Source organism: Crassostrea angulata, chromosome 7, assembly GCF_025612915.1.
Source record: "Crassostrea angulata isolate pt1a10 chromosome 7, ASM2561291v2, whole genome shotgun sequence".
NCBI lineage: Eukaryota > Metazoa > Mollusca > Bivalvia > Ostreida > Ostreidae > Magallana > Magallana angulata.
In genome coordinates, this window is record NC_069117.1 from 32,629,762 (window position 1) to 32,647,169 (window position 17,408).

Sequence of the window (17,408 nt, forward strand, 5' to 3'; positions counted from 1 at the left end):
AAACAAACTATCTAGAAGTTTGGTCTGCACTGAAAATCAGGAATCTAAAGAAACAGTACTCTAAAACTAGTGAGTTATGAACATTGTTCATTTCCTTCTTGAAAACCTTCCGCCACAAAATATAGTCTCTTTCTAAACTCTGTCAAAATAAATTTTTATAAAACGATTTTATTCAATAAAGTTTATTTGGCATTGTTAAATATAAATATACTACTAGATATGTGATGCAGAATTTTCAGACTAGAGATGATCCAAAATGGCTACCCAAAACCTAAGGAGCGAACCTCTTTAACAGTAATTAAGTGAATGAATTTTACTTACTTTTCATAATAAATTTATGAATTAGCTAAAAGAAAGATGTGAATATAAACGATAATAAGCTTTCTTTGATGATTCATGCTGGTTATGAAGGTAGCGATCATTGCAGACAAAATTTTTACACAACCCACTAACGCGGATTATGTATTTTTCTGCAATGTCGCTACCTTCATATCCCGAATGAATCATCGAAGAAAGCATTTTATTTTTTTAGTAAATTCATGGAAGTATTTTTGAACCGCTTGTTTAAATCGTACTAAAGCGTTTTCTGTTCAGTCTATGAGATTAGTGCTTTCAATGACATCACTGGACCGGGCTGTCCTGGGTCTCTGGGCAGACAGCTTCTTTTGCTGGATGATACTAGTACGTTCTATTCAAATCTTGAATTTCTCAACCAGAAGAAGCTTGTCTCTTTCAGCCGAAAATATATGCACCTGTAGGTGATTTATGTACATGTATATACAACATTGAAACTTGTGATATAAGGCCAGTAGATTTGTATCTGCTATATTTGATGCATACCCTGCCATTTTTCATTGTCCTCGCCCCCCAACTGGAACCAGAACCCGCTTAACGTTGATTGGAGGAAGCTTGGGTACAGTTGTCTTGTACCCGATATCGAAGGCCACGCCCCCTTTCTTTTGTGCGACCTTTAAAATTGGACTATCAGGGATATCATCGGCGCGAGGTTTTTTGACATTAGGTTCTGTACAAAACATCATCCATGGCAGGAGCTTGGTTTGGATATTGTCTTCTACTTGTACCAGCTCCTTCTTGATCTCATCTTCCAGCTTAATGTAGGCCCTCGCCTCTTCTGTCAACATGACATCGACTTTGTTTCTCTTTCCTATACAACTCTGGATAAGCCCCATTTTCTTCTTACTTGCCAGACAGTTAACGTTAGAACCATTTTAACAAGACCTTGGACTTTCGGATGGACGTAGCTATCTATTTCTTGCGTCAAAACAAGTTTAAAATGACGCAGTTTCAAACTAAATACTAGTATGCACCGATTGTGTAGTCTTAGCTAATAGGCCAGACAAATCTTGTTGATTTCGAAAAGCCATGGCTGACTGGCAAGCAATGATATAGACAGGCCTACGTCACATTGCTGTTTGACATAACTACCCAAAGTCCAAGCTCTTGTTAAAATGGTTCTAGTATAGCTAGGTAGGACCAATACATAGTGACGTCATTTACTTGTGACGTTAAACCATCACAAAGGAATGACGTCACTATGCCATAACGCCATTGTTTTACAACATTTTGCATTATTTTCAAGTTGTCAGACAAGCGATCAGCAACAAAATGGGTCTTTTCCAGAGTTGTATGGGCAAGAGAAACAACAGAGTCGATGTCATGTCGGAAGAAGAAGCGAAGGCCTACAGTAAGATGGAAGAGGAGATCAAGAAGGAGCTGGTAGGAGATACCATCCAGACCAAGCCCCTGCCATGGATGATGTTTTGTACAGAACCTAATGCCAAAAAGCCTTACGCCGATGAGGTCCCTGATAGCCCGGTCTTAGAAGTCGTACAGAAGAAAGGGGGCGTGGCCTTCGATATCGGGTACAAGTCAACTGTACCCAAGCTTCCTCCAATCAACGTTAAGCGAGTTCAGGTTCCAGTTGGGGGCGAGGACTATACAAAATGGAAGGGTATATAAACATATATGTATATATAGAGTAGGTACAATACTACTGATCTAATTTTAGGTTTAAGAGAAATCTAATGTTCAACATACATAATCTGTCAGTCAAATTGAACGTAACATGATTGACATCATACTAATGTGTAAACTTTCAGTTGAAAGAGACAAGCTTCTAGTTGATAAGCACGAGAAAGCCAAGATTCGAAGAGAACACAGTATCATCCAGCAGAAGAAGCTGTCTGCCCAGAGACCAAGGACAGCCCAGTCCAGGGATGCCATCGAAAGCACTCTTAATGAAGAATGAAAAGGCCAATGTTAACACTATTTTAAAATTTAACAACTACATGTATATTTCTTATTTTAAGATAGAATAGATAGTATAGGATAGCGTAATTTAACAAAAAATGTCTGAATTTAAAAAAACTTTAAGATACAAGTGTACAGTAGGATAGCTCCAAAATTGTATCAAAATTATCTCGAATTAAGATTCAACCATTTTTGTGGGCGCCCTTTTCCCCCACTTGCTGAAATTACTTTATTGCTGAAAAGAAAATATTAAAAATCATATTAATTGTATAAGGTGTAAACAATATCTGTTGTTGTCACGTTTCAAATGTATTTATTGAAAAATTATGATTTTTTGATATTTAATAAAAAGTGTTGTTGGTATCAACAAGTTCAACAATCATTTCAGTGTTTAGACTCCTTTAATATGGAATGTTACTCTCAAACAGGGAAAACAACCAGTTTGTTATGATAAAGTCATAAGCTTGCAGTTCTCTGGTGGTTTAGTATGAAAATAAAGTACTTTCTTTCGTGATTCATGAGGGAAATAAAAGTAGCGACATTGCAGAAAAAAATACATAACCCACTAACGCCATCTTGTTGTCATGTTGGAAACTTTGTATTTACACACACCCAGTAAATTCAAAATTTACATGACACTGGTCTGCACCGCTTTTCACGTTTGTGAGAAGCGATGCTGATCAGAAAACTTTGGCTATCGAAGAATGTATTTTTTCTGCAATGTCGCTACTTTTATATCCCTCATGAATCATCAAAGAAAGCATTTTATTTAATATTTACATCTTTCCCTGAACAAATTAATGAATTGATCTTACAGACTGTGAGTAATTTAAAGTAAGAAAATTATTGTTTATGTTCATCAGTATGTAAGATAAAAGAAACTGCAAGAGTCGTCTAATATGGAAATTTGAGTCTGACGTCATCATTCGTGCAGTTTGTGATTTTGAAGGTTTCGATCGATCGAAAAAGTGGTTAGAACTGGATCGTCAGTCTTGTCAGTATCTATAGCGCTGTATATTACAATCGGTTTTATTAAGAAATAGAGGGAAACTATTCGTAATTGCAGAAAGATAAAAGATAATTACCCATTTGGGAGGGCTGTGAATTGTTTTCTGCAATGAGACAACCATCACAGCTCGCATGAGCCACAAATGAGAACGTTTATGTTTTAAGTTTTGCTCATATTTGCATAATTTCTCTGAATTTATAGTATACAATATTAACATGAGTAGAAGTAGGTAACTCATCGCCATTTTTTTTTTATAAATATGTTGCAACTTATATAATTCCAATTTATCACAGAAATCCTCACATTGTAAATCACATGAAGTATATACTGATCTTTTCAGATAAGATAAAGACCATCTATTATTAATATATATATATATTTGAATAATTATAAATCATATAATTGTTAAATAATTCAACAAGAAGGCAGTTTTAAAAAGGTTCAAGAATTTAGAAAGGCGTATATTCATGCGCTTATAAGTGACATTTCAATTTTACAGACAAATATAAAATCGTTCCAATATGCGATTTAGAAATATTCGTATCATAGGCGTCGGAACCGGGGAGGGGGGGGGGGGGGGCTAGAGGGGGGGCTCCCCCCCCTTTTTTTGCAAAGTTAGACCTAACCATTAGACACATAGCATCCGGGAGGGGCTAGCCCCCCCCCATTTTTCTTGCAGCAAACATACATGTTATTGTTTCTAGATTTACCTTAAAAAGAATGAAATATTAATAGTTATATTTAAAATGAAAAATTATACTAGCCCCCCCCCCCCCCCCCCCCCCCCCCCCCCCCGGATTAGGAATTTTATTATTATTGGAAAATTTTTTGGTAGGTATTTTTTGCTTGTCAAGATTTCTGATGATTAGTCTACCCCACCCCCCCCCCCCCCCGTTTCAATTTGCGTCCGACGCCACAGCGTATGACAGGCAACTGACGTTATATATTTTCTCATGGTAAAATATATATATACATGTATATACCCTCTACCTTACATTAATTGTTATTAGAAAAATATATAACGTCGTCGATCAACAGAGATGCATGTTATTTATGTCTACGACGGCGTAAAAATCAGAATGTGACAATATCAAAAATGCAACACAATTCATTGTTTTCAACGACAGACACTTGTTTTTGTATTAAAAAGTCTCCACTAATATGATATAATAATAACACTATACTATGTTTTCAGTTGAAACTTTTTCTTGTCAGCTCAAATCTTGAATGAGAATATTTTGAAGTAAAATGCGCGTGCGTGTTAACACAACTGTGAGCCGCACCGTATCAAAGTACAATTTATTAATTTATACATGCATGTACATGAAATCATGGTAATTGAAATGCACACGCATTATATTGCAACTCGTGCAATTTTTGTTCAAGATAAGAATTCCAGAGTTAAGATGGACAATCCCATGACCGACTCTTTATGTTAGATACGGTAAATAATTTATAAGGTGGAGGGCCCTAATTATTAAAATTTTTGCAGGCTCGCGTTCAATTTCATCTGTAATTGATCGGGATCGGAATTCAGAAAAAAGAAAATTAGGATAAATTTTTGCTTGTTTCTTTCCATGAATAAGTCGCAAATTGCAGGTATGTAGTGTTGTTATTGGCAGCATTAGTACTGTTTTACAATAAAACGACTCGTATAATCCACTCATCAACGGATAACACAATTTATTTGTCAGGTATTTGGGACCTCTTTTGCAAAACATCATAGGTCGTCCCTAACTGTGCTAACTGTGTCTAACTGTACAGAGCATGTTATCTGACATATTGAAACCGTAGAAGCAAAAGTAAAAAAATGCGATCACATTAACCTAATATAAACACTAAACTATGACTACTAAATGACAGATATTTAGTCAAGTTACAACCGCCATGCATATCAAGTGCTTGTAACATTTTTGAAGGAAAGAAAAGCAATTTCTTCAATTCTTGTTTAGAGCACCAACAAAACCAACTGCTTGTTAGCAATTTGACATTCCATGATAACATTGATCATCAACAAGTGTCAGTCAACTTTTGTTGGTCTAGAATAATGATGCTAAACCCCTCCCCCTTTTTATTGGATTCCAGTACAGTATCCTGCATGTTCGGACAGCAGTGTAATTTTAAATTTTAGGCCACATCAATTTAATTTCTTGCTTGTCAGACACGCACACTCGTATTTAAACAAAACTTTATAAATAATTATTTTAAGTTTCCTGCATCCAGGAAATTATGTTTTATTATACTGTACAATTTTTTGCTCTATCATATTTTAAATTGTTTTAATTTTCAGGAAGATACAATCCTCCGCTCAAATTTATTTACATTTTACCAGAATATTTTGCCAACAAAAAAAATAAATTATGATTTAATTGCACATCCACTTGTACTTTTTTCGTCAGATGTCCTACGAAGAAGAAATTAAACTTGTGTGGCCTTAAGCAGCAGCTGTTGCATGGCATTAAAAAGGCAAACATTTAGAAATTTGATAATAGATCTATATAAAATTTAAAAAGTAAATTGTGAAATTTCTTATTGATCCTGACAGAAATTGTGGTGTTGATATGCTACAAAAGTAAATTTAATTTTAGTGTTGATTTGCATTTTGTTTACATTTTCTAGTAATTGATATAAGATACATGTATATACTAGCTAGCACATTGAGTAAGAAATCCTTCATTATTAATAATTAAACCAAACTGTTAGAGTTTGTGTACCTGGGTAATTGAGTGTTGGATCAGTGTTTTTGTGGGGATGAGAAGAGAGATTAATTTTATTTCGTAAGATTTTTCGTAAAACTTTGAGACTCTCATGAAGCTTCATATTATAATCTGTAGACATAGTTGAGTGACATTTTAAAGTCTGTTGGGTCAATTACAATTGCTTTAAAATATCATAATTTAAGAAATTACATTTTCAATATCTCATTCAAACTTTATAATTTGATTCTTTTCTTAGGCACACAAATGGGATAGAAAGAAGAAGAAATCTCATTTTTTCGCAAACTGCAGGTAAATTTTCATCTTACTGGTGACAAACCACTATTTTGTGATAATGGACAGATTACGGTAGTTTGTGACAATAGCCCGGTTAATTAGATAATAGTCAAGTGATTTAGATAATAGGACTTCTTTGTGCATATTTTTATATACATGTACCGTAATTAATGAATGTTATAAAGTCCAAAATGATGCATGCACATTGCACAAAGATAACCTTACAAGTACTTAGATAATACCAACACAGGAAATAAGTCCTTGTTTATGTTAACATAAGGCGTGTTTTTGTTTTAAAAGTGAGCAGTCCTGAATATATTTTTTTTATTAAAATCAGCTGTTCTGACATGCTAAAGCTGTTCGAGAGTGGTAGCGTATCAGAACAACTGATTTTAATCCGATTTTATTTTTGCATGTACATGTAATTTGTAAAATTGAAATTTTATATTGTTGCAGAATGCATAAAGAGTAATGAGTTGGTCAGTTGACACCAAGCTCAGACCCCAACAGCGTCTGGACAAAAAATGGGTTAAAACTAACTTACAGGTACAAGACTGAAGTTTAAATTTTATTTCTCAATATTTTCTGGTACCCTTGCTTAAGAAAATTGTTATACATTGTACAACATATTAATTGTCACAGTGTCATCCTCTCATTTATATTGTAAGTCCATTGATTTTATTTTCAAGAATTTTTATGAATTTTTTTTTTTTTGTGTAGGGTATTTTTCATCGAGATGATTTAAGCTCGCTGTGGAATGAATTGGTCAAGGAGGGAGAGATTTCGGTCAGTCACAATGACGGACTCATCAACACGGCGGGAGTACTCGCCAGGAAAGGTAGCAAAAATAGAATATCACTGAAAGAAATCTTGAATCTTCTTCAAATTTCTTATTAAAAAAGTCACTATTTTCAGTTGATTTAAAATACACGTAAATCTGAGATATTTAACATAGCAAAGATGAGCAGATTCATAAAACAAACAAATAATCAAGATTGCAGTAAGACCACTGGAATTTGGCATGAAGTGAGAAGTTAATATTGCGTTTTTATTGCCTAGTTTTAATAAAGGTCTGGAAATGACTTTCAGTTTAAACACATCCTTGTGATTCATTTTTCCAAATGGAGAAGTTATCTTGAGATATTGTTAGCTAGTGATATTATAATATTTTACTGGTAATTTTCTCATGGAATATTTTTAAGGATATATGCATATGATATATAACAAACAATTTAGAATCCATATTGCTAGCTTTTGTTTATAGTTATCAATATGGCTATATAATTAAATGATCATATGATCAAATTTTTTGGACATTTTAGATAAATAAGTAATGATGTTGGTACATTTTAAGTCTGAGAGGGGAATGTTAGATCAGAAATGATTAATTTCTAAAGTTTTGTTCCTAGAGCAGCCATGTGTAACATAAAGTATCACTCAGATAGAAAAAACCAAGGCAGATTCCACTGGTGTCTGTAGCTCTATAAAAGGGTTCAGTAGAAATCTCACGTTCATGTTTTAGGGGAGACAGGGAAGTACTACTGTGGAATGAAAGTCCTGAGCTGCACTTGCTGTGACGGACACTGTGGACCAAACAATGGCTGCAGTTGTCTCCATTGTCAGAAGCTGGACCAGGAGGAGGCTCAGCAACACAAGGAGGATCTTAACAACCCAAAACAGTCCCAGCCCCTCATCAACTCCTGGACCTGGGGCCAGCAACCGGGTCAGTACCACGCTCAGATGGGGTGGGCTCACTGTATGTCAGTGTGAATATACCTCTGATAAGATGGGGTCTCAGACTTTGGTAATCACTAATTGTCAGTTTGATTTGTACATGTATCACTGATAAATGGTGTATGTAGGGGCTCAGACTTTGTCGTTCACAGATCGTTAGTGTGATGTGTATTTCTAATAAGTAATGTTGGTTGTTCATGGGATTACAGTGATTTTCAGTCATTGTATCATTGTGAGTAATCAATAGAAAATTTTATTTACTAGAAACTTAAAAAAAAAAAGCGGTTGGGGGATATATAAATTACATTTAGCTTGAGTTTTTTCTCTAGCCTTTGTACTAACTTTTGATTATATTCCAGATGTTTCATCTTTGTGTAATTTCTATTAGTTTTCTTTATCATAACAGATTCTGATCAGTTCAAACAATGCTCGTGTAATATCTGATTAATATCTATTTGTTTCATTAAACAGATTCAGACCAGTTAAAACAGTGCTTGAAGTCGGTGCTGTATGAGCACCAGAAGCTGTGCACCGAGGCGTCCTGTACCTCAGCCTCCATCACCAGGCTACAGCAGAGGCTGGCCATCCTCCAGCGATTCTTCATCGCACTCGGAAGACAGTCACCAAACGAGGGGAGACAACCCTCCAAGAAAAGCCAGGCAGACCAGACAAACCTCAACAAACAGAAAAGGTCAGAGTTAATCACCAAGTAATCTTGTTGTCTTTCCTGTACAATATGAGGAGATCTTGGTCTTTTGTGTCTTGGTTTTTCTTGTACAATATGAGGTTAAGTAATTTTGTTGTCTTTCCTGTACAATTTAAGGTTAAGTAATCTTGTCATGTTCATTTAATTTCTACACAAGTGGACCAGGCTAACACATGACTTGCTCACATGTACCAGTAAATTTTAATCTCAAAGGTCACAGGATGATTTCTTTTTCTGCTGACATGTCTAAAAGGTTTGACAAATCTAATTTGGTGTAGACTATAGAATGTTAACCTAAATTTTAGCTCCATGAAGCCTGCAGAGAAAGCAACAATGGGTTTGGCCAGAGTGGGATCCAGGGCGGCCCTGAGTTTCGCCTTTGCTTTCCTACGGCGTGCATGGCGGTCTGGTGAGGACTCGGACCTGTGTAGTGAGCTGTTACACGAGTCACTTGAGGCCCTGCAGTCCCTGCCAGAGGCTACACTCTTTGAAGAGAGCCGAGTGTCCAGCGTCTGGCTAGAGGTTGTGGATAGAGCTTCTGGTTTCCTGCAAGGGGTGGTCAGAGGGTAGGTACACTGCATCATTGAAGGATGTTGATGGGATTTTTTAATGATTTTATGTCATTTTTTCTACAGAATAAAAAGACTTTTCTACAGTATGAAAAACATAGTTATTTTATTACATGTATTGAAATGAATTTAATGCAAGTAATCTATAGATTGGGTACACAAAAAGTATTCCTACAAGTACATGAACTTTTACGGTATAATGCATGAATTTTGGTGTAAAAATGACAAAATTAAGTGTTCAGTGTGTAAATGTGTAAAAAAGATAAAATGTAAGTTTCTAAGTTGGTGATATATCAAAAGGACTCCAAACCAGTCGGGTAATCCAAGCAAGATTCCTGTTCAGGACCAGCAGATGGCGCTGTGTCTCCTGTTGGAGCTGTCCATACAGAGGGGCTCCCTCAGCCACATTCTCAGCTCAGTCCTACTCCTGCTCAACCTCTGGAACAACAGCTGCCAGGAGTCGGATAACCGGATGAGTAGCGGATTAAACAGTGCTCCCCTTATCCATATGCTGCAGAGGTTCCAAGCCATCAAAGGTTCAAAATCCAGGGTGTACTCAGAGCAGAAGAAACTGGAAGAGGTGGATATTTGACTGCATATGATTTTTTTTTCATTGAAAGCTTTTCAGTTTCTTTATATTTTTAGGGAAAAAAATGACTGCTACGTACTTTTATATGTATTTGTTTTCCTAATGCGTTCTGTTGTGTTCTGTCTTCCTTGCTTTTTCTCCCTCTTTCCTTCTCTCTAAACATTGATTTTATTCCCAAGAAGTCGAAGTGGAGCAAAATTTCTAAATCATCTATGAAAGTCCACAAGGTATTTGGACTTAAAAATCACACATTTTCCTTGGGGGTTAATTTTCATTGTTTGATAAACAATACATGTAGTTGTAAGTCAGAGTTTCTGATGGGGGATGTGAATTCAAAGGAACACCTTCTTTTCAAAATCAGCAAAAATTGATCCCCAACAAATATAAACGATTGTACAGTATTCGATGGATTGAAGCTGCTGTGTTTTACTATGGTACTCTTTGATTCCGACAGTCTGAGATGCAGGTAGCCAGCCCCACAGAGATCTTCCTTAACTTCTTGACCTACCCAGAGGACCCCAACACCCTGATCGATCTCCGGATGTCTGCTGTGGTCATGATGTCTCACCTAGACAGACTTGCCTTGCCATATCTCCAACCATCCAGTTCACAAAAGGTCAGATAGAGGCACAATTATTTCTTCATTTGCATAGCGTAACATTAAGTGCTTTTTGGCACTATCAGATTACATCTTAGTTCCTCTGGATAATGAACTTTACAGTAATTATTGATGATATAGGTTTGGATGAATGTTCAGAATGTTCTCAGGTTGCATTGTGCTTCCTGTTTGCCAGGTGAGGAATGCATAAATCAATTCAGTAGAAAATTTAAGAATTTGTGAAAATTTTAAAAATTGTTGATGTCACTTTTATTGCCAAATAATATTAATTTGATTTGAACATATCTTATTATGCAAATAAACATTAATTTACATAAATGGATTAGGCAGCAGGCAATACCTATGTATTTATATTGTAGATGCTCATATTTTATGATGACATCACAGTGATGACTTCATCTGTTTTCAATGTTAAATAACATTGATTATTTTTTTCCATGTGACAGTCGATGAAGAACAGTAACTCCCAGGAGGTTATGGGGCTGGGATGGCTGGCCTGGGCCACGGAGGGAGGGGCTGCCGGACCATTCTCTATGGACTTCTTCGCAGACATCGGAGGAGTGCAGCAGATCGCGTGCTCGGAGAGGTGCTGTTTGATCCTGTCCAAGGCCGGCAAAGTCTACATGTTGTACTACACCAGTCTCTCACCAGTAAGTCATTGTTTGTGTACATGTCGATTGTTAAACACATAGTCAAGGGTAATCATTCAGTTGTGTTTCCTAGGAAAAGATGACAGATTTCAATATTCTTTATGTCAGGTAACAGTGTAAATTCTAACGATTCCATTTTTAGAGTACTTCCTCATATGGATTTTGAAAAGATGATTAAAACATTCAAAGCATTTGAAATTGTCAATAATAGGTATAATAAGTATAATAGGTACAATAATAGGATTAAAAAAAATCAAATGACATGCAAACTAAATTTTGTCATCACTACTTCAGAGTTAAAAAAAATTTTCATTAGAAATTTTCACAAAAACTGTTTATGAAAATCCATGTGCAGTAAAGAGCTGGATTTCAAAGAAGGGCAACCATTAAGATTTTTTGTGTAATTTTGAAAAGAAAAATGCAGTCAAATCTTTTTAAGGTTTCCATGCATCAGATAAATATATGATTAATCAGTATCTTTTTTCTTCCATCTCTTTTAGACACTGCAGCAGTTAAATGGCTTTGGAGACAGGGAGGTCATCAGAATAGCATCTCACCCCGACGGGAAACACTACATGGGTCTGACTAGTGATGGGGAGGTGTTTTCCTGGGGCAACGGAGACGGAGGGAAACTGGGTCATGGGGACTACCAGTAAGTGTACAGGAAATATATACAAGTTTGGCTGATTGGAGGGGGTTAAACTATGTTAAAATGTCATCCGCTGCTACAGAATGATGTAATTTTTTCACAGTGAGAAAATAATGGGAAGCTTATGTTATTTATCATTTATAGATGGTTATATTTCTAATGAATGCATTGTTCGGTTCCAGATTATTGTTATTTAAAAAGATAGACCTGTACAATGTATTTGTTTGAATGATTTGATAGAAGATTGTGAACATTCAATTTGTTATTTTTCCATGTGTATCATTTGTACATGCTTGATGATAACTTGTATCAGTAGGGGTTTAATGTTTAGGCCTTGTAACAGTAGATCTATGAACAGAACTTCGGAGAAGATGAGAAAGTATTGAACATTAAAATTCCTGTATTATATGCTTTTAAATCATTTGTTACATTTGAAAGAAAGCATTAATTACATTGTATATAACAAGCAAATTTTCCTATTTCTTAGAAATCATGAAGAGCCTGCCTTGATTACTGGGTTGTCTGGGAAACAGGTGGCCAAGATTTGTTGTGGGAGTTCCTACAGTGTGGCCCTGACATCCAATGGAGAGGTCTACTCCTGGGGGAAGGGGAATTTTGGTCGTCTGGGTCACGGAAGCAGCGAGGACCAAACCACCCCCATGCTTCTCAAATTCTTCAAGGGCCATCGCATTGTGGATGTGGCATGTGGTAGTGGAGATGCTCAGACTCTGGCAGTAACAGATTCAGGTTAAATTCTTTGATATCTCAGATCCAAGATTTTGTTACCAGTAGTTTGGACACAGTGGTCATTATTGATCTGTTCTGTTTTCTAAATTTTTATCATGCATGACTGTGTGAAAATAATCACATGCATGTTCATGTATTACATATTTGTTAAAAAAATGTAAAATATTCAATTAAGTTAGAGAATTAACAAATCTGAAGTTCATATATGTTTACACCTCAAGTATGTATTTATTAGGTGCTGTATATTCCTGGGGAGATGGCGACTATGGAAAGTTGGGCCGTGGAGGAAACGATGGATGTAAGACTCCCAAAGTGATTGAGAAGCTGATGGGTCAGGACGTGGTACGGGTCTACTGTGGGAACCAGTTCAGCATGGCCCTGACCAAGTCTGGGGCAGTATACACCTGGTGAGTTGGTGACATTTCTTAACACTTATTGATTATGTTGTTTTCTTGATAGCTTCTGAACCTCTCTGATATTTCTTTGCGTAGTTTAAAAGAAAAGTATACATGTATATACAAATAATTTGCTATAGTGCATGCATGAATAATTATGTATGTTTACAGTCTCAGGAATTGAATTTTTCATGTACTATATGTTATGGTTCCTTGGATTATTCTTGAGGTATAGGTACTCAGTAAACGTGTCTCTTGTCATCAAAGCCCGTGGACTGTTTTTTAGGGGCAAGGGAGATAACTATAGACTAGGACATGGAACCGAGGATCACGCTAGACACCCTAAACAGATCGAGGCTCTGTCCTCTAAAAAGGTCAAGGACATTGCCATTGGATCCCTGCACTGTATGGCCATTACAGAGGATGGGGAGCTGTATGGGTGGGGCAGGAATGAACAGGGACAGTTAGGAAACCCCTCCATCAGCAACTTTACGGAACCTACCCTTATTGGGGGGTTGGAGGGGAAGAACATTATCGGAGTGGCATGTGGGCCAACCCAGGTAAGGAAGACTAAAGCTAGTCATCACTTTCTCCAATATTCTTTGTTTAGGGTCTAAAAGAAAATGTATTCCCTCCATTTGATTGTCAAAGCAGATGTGGTGTTTAACGAACTCTAAATCCATACCTTCTGCCTTTAACGAAATATAGATTTGCTATTTTCCTATAGATAAACAGGTATCTCCTTATCTTTTTGGGGGGAAGGAATATTTATAGTACATGTTATGCATGACATTTTATAGCAAAGTGTCAAGCTACATGTAGGAAATATGTATTGGTTATTTTTTTCCCCAGACATTTGCATGGACCAGCGGGGGACAGTGGATAGTCAGCAGTAGGGTACCATTCATTGTGGACGTGTGTAAGAGTACGTTTGAGCAGCTGGATGAACTGTTGGGGGAAGTGTGTGTAGAGATGGATGGACAATCAGAGTGGCCACCCCCACAGGACAAAGAGTGCCTGGCCGTGGCAGGACTGAACCTTCTCAATCTTCAGGTATGGACAGAGAGGGTTTTTTTAGGGAGGTTGGGGGTTGGGTGGGTTGAGAGGAAGACTTAACATGTATATGCATAGTAACAAGTGTGTTATTATGAATAATGTTTGACCGTGCTATATTGCTCTCTCAGTTTTATGCCACCATCTGTCAGTCGGAGAGCACGGAAGGATTGGGTCTCGGCCCAGGTAGTCCACTAGTCACTAGTCTGAAGCAGAGAGTTGTCTCCCTGGCCAGTAACGTTGGCGTCATCAACACGGTCCAGCTGGCCGCCCAGAACGCCCTACAGAGTGGATGGTCCATCTTACTGCCCACCGCTGAGGAGCGGGCCAGAACTTTGTCTACTCTCCTGTCTAATGAAGGTATGACTCTAGATCAGGCCCTTGGGCCACAAAACTTGATCTCAGTTGTATTTTTACAAAATTACTATATAGCGGAAAAAGTGAGACTGAGATCAAAAGTGAGCTCCTCAAAGTTTTATGGTTCCAGAGCCAGGGCTTCATGTTCTGAAATATTAAAGGACAGAATTTTGTATTTTTTCCTCCAGTAATTTTTTATTAACCAGCTTAGTACAGTGAACCATGTCTTATGAATGGTGCCACATGTCTTATCTGTTGATAAAATATACAATTTTTTTTAATACAATTTTGCATTGAGGAATTGATTTTTAAACTGAAACAACAACACACAACAAACATGATGATGATGAAGATGATGATTATGATGATTCGGTTCATAAGTTTATGGAATATGAAATAAAATAAACTCCTCCTTTTAAACTATTTTCCTATGAAGTAGAAAATTAATGCTATTCATTTTAACAAATGACCATTTTTTTCTCTCTAGTAGTTGGCCATGATGCCAGCATCATGAGTCCAGGTCAGCGATTTATGACAGATCTTCTGGTCAGCAGCTTAATGGCCGATGGAGGATTAGAATCGGCACTTGAAGCTGCCATCAAAAACGAAATCTCTGAAATTGAGGGCAAAAAGGTGGGTTTAAGTTAATCTCTGCATACCCCGTTAATTAATCAATTAAATTCGATAATTAGGGTTTTGATTTGTTTGTGAAACTGCAGTACAATACGTGTACTTGTTTATTTAGGTTGGACTAAAGTTCAATTATAGTTTATTTTGTATGTCCAATAAAATAATACATTGTATAAGTTGAGCACACAAACACCACTCCCTACTGCAATTTTATGGTGGTTTTTAGCCCATATTCATTAATGTTGATTGTGATGAGTAATTCTGAAGTGTTGTTTTCAAGGAAAGAGAAGAAACTTCTGAGTTGCTCACCTGTGAGAAATCGGGAGACGCTCAGACAAGTCCTTTGGATCCCTACCCCCCAGAGGGTGATGAAAATGGGGCAACCATTCCTTTGCTTCAACTCATACAACAGCTTTTAAGGTATTTTTATTATTAATTATTATCAATAACAATACCACTGTGAAATGACGTACCGGTAGTTGACATTAGGAATTGAAAGAGTTTACAGAAAAGTATATGTGCCAGTTTATTACAGAAGAGATATATGCATATTGTTTATAAGAGCCCCAAAAATGTGCAGCTTGAGAAAGTAGAAATTGTCTTTTCAATTGAAAAGAATTAATCTTTTCTTTCCTTTGTTGTACAGCTAACATTGCCATCTAAAGGGAAATGATATATTTTCTTAACCATATTAGCTTTAATCTTTTCTGATCTGTCTAATTGGTTGTTGCAGAAACAGGACCTCCTTAAAATATTAAAGAAAAAAAAACCAGCCCCATTTATCACTGCGGAAATTGATAAATATTACTGTAAACAAACTTTGGAAATTTTTTTTACTGACCAATTCTATTTTTCTTTGCAGGAACTCAGCCTCCTATTCCCTGTCCCACCTGGAGGACATCTCTAAGGACCACTTCCTGAAGACGGAGGAGTGGGAGGTGTCGGACACTTCCTCCTCCCTGGATCTCCTACTCCAGGTCCAGCGACTCCTGGTCTCCCGGATCTTCCCTCTGGACGGGGAGGGACAGGTGCCCACAATGGGCACAGAAAAAGGTGGGCAGTGGAAGATCTCCATAATCTATAGCATCAGTATATGTCTACATGATTTGGCCTATCTCGTAGCAGTGAATTCCTGGACTTGCTTGTATCCCAGAGTTTTATAAACTTTGGTAAAATTGACAAATATTTTAAGTTCATAGTCATCATTCTAATCTTTTCTAAAATTTTTAAATGTTGTGTTGTGTTTAATTCTTGTGAGGATGAAAATAATTCAAAAGGAAGAGGTTTATTATTCATACAAATAGAATTTAACTCACATTTTCAGGACAATTTTCCTTATATACTTACTGTACAAAGTATTATGTAGTGCTGGTCAACTTGTTTACCTGTTTTAAAAGTCTATATTTTGTCAAACTATTTCCTTAATATGCTCTAGAGTAATTATTGTTTTAAGTACGGATATAGTCTTGGCAATCATCACTTACAATTTACAAATATGTACCGGTAATTCAGGAAAATGGGCCCTGAAAAACGTTATTGATTCACAGTTTTCAATACTAGTATTGATAAGTATATACAAATCAATAAATAATACAGGTATATGTTGTTAATTGTCTATGACTATTTTGCTATTTTGACTACCTAGTTCTGGTCTTAAAGTCAAAATAAGTGAAATTGTAAGTACATGTACAATAAACATATTGTGTTGATAATTTTTAGTAAGCAATTGTCTGTACTAGGTGTTCCTTTCAATTCAGATCTGGTTTCATAATTATTGGCATTGCTATTATTTAGATAAAAATTAAGATATATACATATATAAGGCAACTGCAAATGTTACAGTTTATTAAAAGAAACTTCATGTATTTCTTGATAAGCTGGTCATTGGGCATACCGGAAACCTGGGCAAATTATCATTTGGGACTGTTACCAAATTAACATTGCTTATTTTGCTAATTTGGATTAGTTTTCTTACGTGATGAGAACAGGAGCTTGGAATGCATTTTAAGACATTTGCATTGGTATATTTAATAAATAATCACAGAAGTATTCTTAAGAATGTTTTTCTTTTGAATGTTTTCTTTCAAGGAAGGATGTGGATAAAATTCAGCACAACTCTAATGAAAGGGTGAAAGAATAAATTTATCAGTGAAAAATATGTTGTACATTGTACTCATTTATTATTAATAAAGAGATGAACCAAAGAACAGTATACTTGGCCAGTTTTGCCATACATTTAAAGATCTTTTACCTGAATGATCTTTTCCTATGATTTCACATGGTATTCTGCCTTTGTAGCAAACACAGAAATAAATTTGTTTAGACTTGATTTAAATCTCATATATACATGCAAGTTGGCCCATAATGAAATATCATTTTCTTTATATGTTAATTTCATTCTTTAATTTACATTTTAACTGCATGACTGGTTTTCTGT

The 17,408-nt window shown here is 36.2% G+C and overlaps 2 protein-coding genes and 1 pseudogene across 2 annotated transcripts in view; 2 read left to right on the forward strand and 1 right to left on the reverse strand.

Moving 5' to 3' along the window:
• Positions 1-528: 528 nt before the first annotated feature.
• LOC128191544 (uncharacterized) lies at positions 529-1,190 on the reverse strand (annotated as a pseudogene).
• Positions 1,191-1,582: 392 nt separating this feature from the next.
• LOC128191543 (uncharacterized) lies at positions 1,583-2,632 on the forward strand. Its single transcript, XM_052863673.1, has 2 exons — positions 1,583-1,972; positions 2,121-2,632. Exons 1-2 carry the CDS (start codon positions 1,627-1,629, stop codon positions 2,267-2,269), a joined length of 495 nt encoding a protein of 164 aa, XP_052719633.1. The 5' UTR covers positions 1,583-1,626; the 3' UTR covers positions 2,270-2,632.
• Positions 2,633-4,810: 2,178 nt separating this feature from the next.
• Positions 4,811-17,408, forward strand: part of LOC128191547 (E3 ubiquitin-protein ligase HERC2-like) — a 99,046-nt gene continuing 86,448 nt past the window's right edge. Inside the window, exons 1-19 of the mRNA XM_052863677.1 lie at positions 4,811-4,879; positions 6,236-6,288; positions 6,730-6,819; positions 6,994-7,111; positions 7,796-7,996; positions 8,479-8,698; positions 9,019-9,279; positions 9,583-9,862; positions 10,326-10,487; positions 10,937-11,140; positions 11,641-11,792; positions 12,277-12,536; positions 12,772-12,943; positions 13,218-13,491; positions 13,784-13,984; positions 14,116-14,344; positions 14,829-14,974; positions 15,252-15,391; positions 15,834-16,024. Of these exons, the coding sequence (XP_052719637.1) occupies positions 6,745-6,819; positions 6,994-7,111; positions 7,796-7,996; positions 8,479-8,698; positions 9,019-9,279; positions 9,583-9,862; positions 10,326-10,487; positions 10,937-11,140; positions 11,641-11,792; positions 12,277-12,536; positions 12,772-12,943; positions 13,218-13,491; positions 13,784-13,984; positions 14,116-14,344; positions 14,829-14,974; positions 15,252-15,391; positions 15,834-16,024 (3,286 nt within the window). The 5' untranslated portion in view covers positions 4,811-4,879; positions 6,236-6,288; positions 6,730-6,744. The remainder of the gene's footprint in view (positions 4,880-6,235; positions 6,289-6,729; positions 6,820-6,993; positions 7,112-7,795; positions 7,997-8,478; positions 8,699-9,018; positions 9,280-9,582; positions 9,863-10,325; positions 10,488-10,936; positions 11,141-11,640; positions 11,793-12,276; positions 12,537-12,771; positions 12,944-13,217; positions 13,492-13,783; positions 13,985-14,115; positions 14,345-14,828; positions 14,975-15,251; positions 15,392-15,833; positions 16,025-17,408) is intronic.

Coding starts and splice junctions, on each gene's coding strand:
- LOC128191543 (XM_052863673.1), top strand. CDS start 1,627: ATGGGTCTTTTCCAGAGTTGTATGGGCAAGAGAAACAACAGAGTCGAT. Junction 1,973..2,120: donor GGACTATACAAAATGGAAGG/GTATATAAACAT, acceptor GTAAACTTTCAG/TTGAAAGAGACAAGCTTCTA.